The sequence below is a fragment of the Pristis pectinata genome, chromosome 17 (genome assembly GCF_009764475.1).
Source record: "Pristis pectinata isolate sPriPec2 chromosome 17, sPriPec2.1.pri, whole genome shotgun sequence".
Lineage (NCBI taxonomy): Eukaryota > Metazoa > Chordata > Chondrichthyes > Rhinopristiformes > Pristidae > Pristis > Pristis pectinata.
This window is the reverse complement of record NC_067421.1, coordinates 39,883,580-39,892,949: the sequence shown is the minus strand read 5'-3', so window position 1 is coordinate 39,892,949 and position 9,370 is coordinate 39,883,580. Positions and strand designations below refer to the sequence as shown.

The 9,370-nt window shown below is 42.1% G+C and overlaps 1 protein-coding gene across 1 annotated transcript in view; it reads right to left on the bottom strand.

The window, feature by feature from the left end:
- The window catches only part of zdhhc8b (zinc finger DHHC-type palmitoyltransferase 8b), a 182,266-nt gene continuing 172,896 nt past the window's right edge, over nucleotides 1-9,370 (bottom strand). Inside the window, exons 10-11 of the mRNA XM_052032125.1 lie at nucleotides 8,278-9,317; nucleotides 1-7,313 (exon numbers count right to left, since the gene is read on the bottom strand). Of these exons, the coding sequence (XP_051888085.1) occupies nucleotides 7,130-7,313; nucleotides 8,278-9,317 (1,224 nt within the window). The 3' untranslated portion in view covers nucleotides 1-7,129. The remainder of the gene's footprint in view (nucleotides 7,314-8,277; nucleotides 9,318-9,370) is intronic.

Here is a 9,370-nt window from a genome sequence, read left to right as displayed (position 1 = left end):
ACACACACACACACACACACACACACACACACACACACACACACACACACACACACACACACACACACACACACACACACACACATATATATATGCATGTGCAGGACAATTCCTCCAAAACACAGATCAACTAAAATTCAAGATGATTTCTTATGCAAAAGCTTTCAGAGTCAAGACCAAAAAGAAAAAAAAATTGCTGATTTTTGAAGTTCCAGCAAGCCATTTAATGAAGCTTACGTCCCAACCCTCTCCACACCTGGGGACTACACCAAACTACACCAGTCAACCCATGCTCTTTCCACACAAAAAATAGGGAAAGCCTTGCCATATGTACACTGTAGAATGATGCACATTGTTTTCAAAGGTCTGAAAAAAATACAGTGGAGGTGGAGGATAAGAGAGATTTCAAAGTATTGAGAGGGCTGTAAAACTGTGTTCAAGGGAATATTCTTTACAAGAGAAAATTTTATCAAATTTTGCATGCTTGGAAATGAAATTCCCATGATAAACTCTTGGATTAGAAGAGGCTGTTTATAGACAAGGGTTGGAGTTGTGCTATTTTCTAAAGAGAGCTTGAGATGTAAGAATGAAAAATCCAATTTGATATTTTGGAAATGTTCCAACAAGAAGACATTTAAGTTTGCTGTGCTGAACGTTCAGTACCCACAGATCCTGTGGGCAGCTCCCAGCTTGTGTGGTATCACACTCTATTGAAAGATTTGGTTTAACTCTGATTTGAGGTTGTCGATGGAAGTATTGTTTCGCAATACACGTCTTGCTGTCTGGTGGTGCTGGGACAGGAATTCAAAATCTGTGGTGATTTGGGGAACAGAGGCAGTAGCAGTACTATAAATGTACTTCAGACACAAGCATTTTAGTCATTGCTTGACTCAAATAGTTCAAAAAGACTTGTGTTAACTTCTACTATCAGCTGAGTACTGTATTGCAGATTTGAAAATAACCTCATGCTAATTACTTTAAAATGTTGCCCAGCCGCATAATTAACAGGAATTTCAAACACGTAGGTCACCATTGATAGGCATATTATATAATGCCACATGAAGAGGACACTGCATAAATCATGTGTTTTTTTAAAGGTGCAGAGGTATGAGGATTTTTTTATTTATTCATTTTCCCAGATGCCAGCATTTATTGCCTCCATCATTAATTCCCTGTTGGGAAGCTGGGACTGACTCAGCTTCTTGAGCTACCTTCTAACACAGATCTTCTGGTGGGGCTGCTCCCTTAACGTTGCCTAGGAAGTTCCAGGTTTTAGACCGAGTAATGACAAAGGAACAATGAAATATTTCGACATGGAGATGGTGCAGGACTTGGAGGAGGATGTACAGGTAGGAATATTGCCATGCACTTGCTCACAGGTTTGGGAGGCACTGTCAGCCTAAGTGAGGAGGTACAATGATGGTCCACATTGCAGTCATGGTGTGCTGGTGATGAGGAGAATGAATGTCTAAGCTGGTGGATGGGGCAGCAATCAAGTGGGTATTCTTACCCTGGACAATGTCTTGAGAATTTTTGGAACTGTGATTATCCAGATACATATTCCATTATACTCCTGACTCATGCCTTATATGTGGATGAAAGCCTTTGGAATATTAGGAGGCGAGTTGCTCACCACAAAATAACCAGCCTCTGAACTGCTGTGGTAGCCATGGTATTTGTGCAGATGGTTGAATTTCTGGACAACGGTGAACCTCAGGGTGTTGACCGTGGTGAACGTCCAGTGGCATTGCCACTGAACACCGAGGGCAGTTGGACAGACTCTCTCTTGTTGGAAATGCTCATTGCCCGAAAGATCTTACTGCCTGCAGCTATGAGCTGCTTCATTCACTGTGGAGTTGTATCGGAATGAAAACTGTGCAACAAATATCCCCACTTCTGGTCCAATGATGGAAGAAGGGCATCAATGAAACAGCTGAAGCTGGTTGACCTTAGGACAGTGCCTTGAGGAATTCTTAGAGTGATGCAGAGGCTGGCATTGACCAACCATTACCCCTTATGCAACCATTGGAGTGTATTCCCGATGCCCATTGACTTTACATTTTACAAGGACTCTTTCCTTGATGCTGTACTTGGTCAAGTTCTGCCTCAATATCAAGGGCAGTCAATTTTACCTTACTTCTGGAATCCAGCTGTTTCGTCCACATTTGGACTGAGGCTGAGGAGGTCTGGAGCCAAGTGTTGCTGGTGAAGCTCAAGTTGGGCAACAGTGAACAGGTTATTGATGGGTAACTGCTGTTTGACTGAACTGTCGTCACTTTACTGATGATTGAAAGTAGACTGATTAGCCAGTAATCAGTGGGATCGGATTTGAACAGAATGCACTTGGGGATTTTACAGCACTGGCAGGTTGATACCACTATTGTAACTATGCCAGAATAGCTTTGTGAGAGATGCAGCTAGTTCTGGAGCACAAATTTTCATAATTTCAGCTGGAATGTCGTCTGGTCCCTAAACATTTGCTGTCTTCAGTAGTCTATTGACATCACCATGGAATGAATTGAACTGGCTGGAGACCAGCTTCTGTGATGTGGGGCTCTCAGCAGGCGTTTAAGATGGATTATCCTGCTCAGTCCTTCTGGTTGAACACAGCTGCAAATGCTTCAGCCTTGTCTTTAGCACTAACATGCCGGTCCCTGCCGTCCCCGAGGGTAGGGGTGTTCTTGGAGTTGCCACATCCTGTTTAATTATCCCCCACCATTCACAAATGCATGCAGCAGGAGTGTGGAGCTTTGATTTGATCCATTGGTTGTGGAGTCACTTAGTTCTATTATTTTATGCTTTTTTTTATTATTGTAGGAATATCAGCAAAAGCATGACTTGCCTGATGTCTGGGCAGTTATGATATTCCTCCTGTTTAAAGTGTTGCATTGAGAATTGGTTATAATATCAGCTCGATATGAACTGATCTGTTTACAAGGCTGACTGTAGCCTAACCAACCGTTGTACTATTTGCCTCATTTAGACTGATAGTTTCAACTATATAGCACCCCTTATAACCATAGGGCATCACAAAGCTTTGCAACAACAATGACAGCATCTAAAAATAGTTTTATTACATTAGAGGCACAGAATAAATACAAGTCTCATGTGATAATTATCAAAGAAGATTTGACATTATCACAAGATGTTAAGACAGATAACTAAAAGGGTTGGTAAGATAATGTTAAAGGAGGAGAGAGTAGTTGTAGAAAGTCAGAACTGGAAGATCACAGAAATCTCAGAGGGACTGGTAATGATTATAGAGATTGGGAGGGGCGAGACCATGGAGGGGTTTGAACACCATCCTGTCATAATGAGGTTTTCATGAGAATCTGGTACTCAGGTTCGAGGGGATTTTGCATAAGCCACTGTGCTGTGATGTAACTTACCAAACTTTACAGAGTAATGGTACCTCTTTCAACTGAGTTGTAACATTAAGTTACGTAGTGACTTTTGGAGGGAGTCCAATGCCTACACTTAAGGATTACATCAAAATGTGATGGGGAGAAATGATTTCTGTATCATGAGATAAAGTTTCACAAAGTTGTTCATAGACTAAACAAATGGGTAGAAATTAACTTTGAAATGCCAAAAAAAATATTTTGAGGATGGAGTGACTGGGAAGGGGAAAGGAGATGGATTAGGACAAATCCCAGGGACACAATCGTGACATTGGGGCACCATCCAATTGGCAGGATGTGAACAGTGCAATGGCGTGCAATGATTTTGGGATCTCAGTAATTCACTGTGCTTATTGATGAGCTAGATGATGCCATATACTCAAGTTTGCTGATGGCACAACGATAAGCAGCACTGTAAACAGTATAGCTGAGTGCATTCAATGAACAATTTAAGCAAAGGGGCAAAATCATGCCAAATGGATTTCAAATACAGGTAAATGAAAGATCAATTACTTTGGACCTAAAAAGGACGAAACAGAGCATTGTCTAAATGAACAGTGTAGCTTCTGAAATGAAAGCCAGAAACAGTAGAGCTTAATGTATGTAAGCTTGGAAAATATGAACAGAGGTAAATGGAACATTAGTCTTTATATCTGGAAGATAGAATACCAAAAGGTTAGGCTACTTAATGTCATGGTTAACTAAATTTGGAGAAATTATGGGCACAACAACTTTGGAAAGAAATATAAGCCTTGGATGAAGTGTAGTACAGATTTTCAACCCCACTGTGATAAGACTACTGAACGGTTCCCTTATACAATGAATGGACTATGACCTCATGATCTACCTTGTTGTGACCTTGCACCTTATTGCACTGCACTTTCTCTATAGCTGTGACACTTTACTCTGTACTGTTATTGTTTTTTACCTGTACTACATCTATGCACTCTGTACTAACCCAATGTAAGTGCACCATGTAATGAATTGATCTTTACAATCGGTTTGCGAGACAAGTTTTTCACTGTACCTCAGTACAAGTGACAATAATAAACCAATACCAATACCAAAATAATAACTAAATGAAGAGTTTAATAATGAGGAGAGATTATATATAGAGTGGAGTGGTATTTGCTAGAATTTAGAAAGGGGAATTTCATTGAGGTTTTCAAGATACTACAAGGTACAGATTTGGTAGGAGAGGAACTAGTTTCACTGGTGGGTATATAAAATAAAGCCGAGTCTTTCAGTAAATGAAGATAGGAAACACTTGCACATGCGGTAGAAATGTGGTACCCTCTTCTACATCTAATGATTGATGCTGGGTCAAGGGATATGGGTCAATTGAATTAGATCATCCATGTTCTCACTGAATGGTGAAACAAGCCCCAGAGACTAAAGGGTTATTCCTGTTCCTATCCAAAATTATAGAGGTGAACTATGATTAGGTTGAACAGATACACAATAAAAGCCAGGAGAAATTAATGAGATGAAGCTGAAGGATTAGCCTAAACTTAAATGTCTGGACTGCAGTTGACCCCATAAAAATATTATAAAAGAAATCTCTATTTTGCTTTGCAATAAAGAGCTAGGAAAATGGGGTTGTGGAGTGAGGAAATAGAGTGGATGCTTGGGTCCCCGACAGCAAACATTGATCGGCTAAATGTCGATTTCAAATTCAGGCATTAATTTCTACAGTGCCTTTCATATGATGTCCAAAAGCACTTTGAAATGCTTTAGAAGTGCAACTATGATTCTAAAGTAGAAAAATGTATCAAACTCCTTCAAATAGCATATTGACTGGTTCATGGAGTAATGTTGAGTGAGAGGTAAATAGTGACTGTACTCCAGGGCATTATTCCCTTGGTCATCTTCAAAATAACACCATGCTGCCTTTTACATCCACTTGCATTGGTTTAATAGTGATGGCACTTCTAACAATGCAGCCCTCCCTCAGTACTGGAGCGTCAATCTAGATCTTTTGCTCACATTTTTAACATAGGCTCGAACATCGAATACACCCAGGAGGTGACAGTACTAGCCTCTGGCCCATGGCTGATGTCATAAACAATCAACATTTAGTCCTCTCTTCAAGATAACTGGGAATGGATTATTAATATTGGTTTTAGGGATCTTGGAATCTCAGGCTAATAGCTACTGAGGGGCTTCTAAGGGATGAGCACATCCTTATCGAATTAAATACTAGAATAAAAAATGGCTGCATTTTCCTTAAAATAATAAAATCTGACACACTGTGAATTTTATTCCACAATAAAACCTTTGATTGTTCCACCTCAGACCTGCTTTAGTTATTAAGTCAAAAGGATGAAAAGCAAGAATCAAAATGATCTGGATTAAAAACAAAAAAGCTGTAATACCCGCAAGGCAAGTCAGCACGAGTGCAGCTCACTGGCTTACTTTGGCATTCGTAAACCAAGGTCCATTTAAGTGGTTAATATCACAACGTGTCACTTTAGCTTAAAAATGCATGACAAACATACATTTGAGTTATTTGCTGGCAACTCATAAAATAATATGCAAGACACTGCATTGGAAATACATTGGCTTTGATTGGTTCCTTCCTTTTCCGTTGCAGCCTACCTCCAACTACCACTCCAGTCCAAGAATGGAGAAGCAGGAACCCTGTTCCCAGTCCTGCATCAACATCAGACACAAGATGCAGGAGGAATACATGCTGATTTGGTTTCTGTCTGCCTGCAAGGTGAAGTAGGCTCACCTCACCAGCCCAATAAAACTATGGCAACAATCAAAAATTTGCCATGTTGGTGAATCATGGGTACACAACCCCCATGTTCAACTGTTTGTGGCAGTGTGAAAATGACCTGATTTCTGATACCCTACCTATCTACAGATGGATTCACCAGACTTACATACATGAGAAAAGTTCGTAACATTCTTTCATCTTTATCCCAGTAGATGTGATCACTCCTCTTCTTGGTATCTATAAAACTGTCAATTCCAACTTTTGATTACTGATAAGAATCTTTAATCTTTTAATAAATCGTATTATTTATCTTTACAAACAACCTTATAGCTTTGAGGGTCTTGTGGCCTGAAGCAGTACACTCCCATTTGGACTTCATACAAGCCCTACTAGACACACAGGTGTACACACACACACACACACACACACACACACACACACACAACACTCACATACAAGGTTGTCTAATGGCATTAAGTCTCATCCTAGAGGAGAGTTTTAAAAGATCTTTTGGCTGATGTACGAGCATCGCTTCCTCCAAAGGAGGAAGGGAATTGACAAGCTTTGGTGCCACACAATTGTGCCAATGTCCATTAACACAAAATAAAAGGTATTTCATTTGTCAAACTGTATTGTCAAGTTTGAATGGCAGGCCAAACTCTTCACCACCATAAAATCATTGCAGAGGTCCAGGTTAATACTAATCCAACACTGCATGAACTTTTATGCAAGATTCCCATAGATAGGCAAGTACACAACAGTGGTTTCAATAAAAACCATACCTCCTTTACAAGATGCTAAAATGTCACTTTACGGTGCAGAAGAGCGTAAAAAAAAAGCAAAAGTTTGTGGTGGGCCAGCCCTGGATTGAAACCATGTTTCTGATTTGATTTTACTACCTCTGGAGAAATAAGGCTGCAGCTGTTTGGGCAAGAACACACAAGAGCTGCTGCGACAGAGTCTTCACAGTGCATCCAACTTTACAGCTGCCGTGGTCGATGGCTGTTCACACTGAAATCTCGTAAGTGGTCCCGCCCACACCCGACACCTTTTTTACGTTAGACTGTCTGGTGGGACTGACTGTAGCACCATGGGAAATAGAAGCTGAGCTTAGCCGGCTATCCACCCTGGATAAACGTTTTGGCTGTCCGTTAATTTTGCTGTGAGCAGTCTTCATTTGAACCTCATCACTGAAAAATAGAAGGAAGGCAATTGGTGCATTCGTTCAATCCACATATATTCCTGGGGCAGTAACATGCAAGGCCACTTTCTCAATTAAAAAGCTGCCCAGGTTATAACACAGTTTATTGTACAGGGGCAATAAAATAAATTTCAGTTTTGATTCAGTCATGAACCAAAGTGAACTAATTGTGTCATCTCTGCAGCCAAGCTCCCCATTAACACATCATCACCAACAAATTCTAGTCCTCTGCAGAGCAGTGCGAATGACCACTCTTCACCAGTACCAAGATCAGGAGGGCCGGGGGCCACAGGTCTAAGCAGGACTTATGCTAAGGTCAGGAGAAGGGAGAGAGGGGGGAGGGGGGGGGAGGGAGGGGAAGGTGGGGGTGCAAGGGAGAGGGAAGGGTGGGGTGGGGAGAAATGATCTGGGCCCAGAGTTAGGGCTGAGAACTCTGGGGAACCAATCAGAAAAGTGATGGGCACTGGGTATTAAGACCACTATCAGGGATCTCATGGTTCACAGAGTCGGGAGGATCAGTCAAGATCAATAAGATCAATAGGTCAGGGACCAGCCCTTAGGAGGAAGGTAGGGAGGCACGGTGGGGATAGGGCATAAAAATATGTAGGAGGCTTACTTTACAGGCAACCCAATCAGGTGCAGTGGTATGAGGACCTAGTTACCCTGGCAGCACCTAACCATAGTTGTCCATGGGACGACATGGTCTAAGTTCCTTTGCAATGCTCCAGAAAACATACTGCATGGGGAATGTTGTGTTCCCATATGTGACCGATGCAGAAGTCATACAAAGGGTCCAATGGTGACTCATGCTAAGAAACACCCAGCTGAATTTACAAAATTACCATTGATACTTTTCACTCCAGAAAAAAAATGACTGTCAATTATAAAATGTGATTGAATTCCAAGTGTTTCTTACAGCTTTACAAAGGTTCAGAGTTGAGGAGTCTACCTACCGTGGAGTCATCAGAGGCTGAGGCACTCCTTCTGACATTTCCATTGCAGTGACGAAGGATAGAGGCTTTTGGCTTCCATAAGTAGGGGATCTGATCAACGAGGAGGGTGGGATTTGATGTCCTGGAGACCTATACGAGGTCTCAACAGATCTGCTTTGCAAAGTGTGGTTGGACTGCACATTGTTATTTGCTATGTCTGCGTGGAGAGAACTTGTAGAAGTCCTTGCTACCCTTGACACTGTGCTTGACAGGGAGGAAGCCGAGGCACGCAGCAGAGGGCTCCTTGTGCTGCAGGTAGCAGCAGACATAAGATTATCTCGAGAACCACACATGCCAGTGGTTGTCCTTCTCGAGTCCTCTGAGAAAGTGTTCATTTGTTGCACGTTGTACGAGCCGGGCGCATCATATGCCCCTGAGTCTAGAAACACTGAATCAGGCGAGGCTCTGAGCTTCCCACGCTCTTCCATTGCCTTTCTCTCCTGAATGGAGGCCATGATTTGCTTAGATAGGTTGTCATATCGAACTGGCGATGGCTCCCGTTGCTGTGGAGATGAGCCTCTATGTATCGGGCTATAACCTTGCACAGCTTGGCGCTGGAGATCTGCCCCTCGAATCTGGCACATTTTGGCTGATAAATATGGTGAATGGTACCCTACAGTTGGAACCCCAGCATGTGCTGTAGAATCCACCCCTGGATGAGTGGAAGGGGGATTCAACAAACTGTCGTAGGATAGGCTTCCATTTCTGTTGGACAAAGAATTCAGACCAAAAATATTTTTGTACTGATTGGGAGATGAGCAGTCCGACTTCATTTGGTGCAACTGAGCCTTGTCCGTTCCTCTCCTATGGGCAGATTTCAGGCTCAGAGAGCGAGAGCTAACAGAGAGCGAGTCAAGTTGAAACAGTGATGACTGGTAAGTCTTGTGAAGTGATGGCGACCGGTAGTCGGGGATATCGAGATTTGGCTCGGACCTGTAGTCGTGGGCTCTGCTGCACTCCTCCATAATAGGTGCCTCTTTATGTCCCTCCTGCATGGAAATCTTTAAGATAAGAGATTTGACAATTACTAAAATTAATCAATTTTTCATCAGTC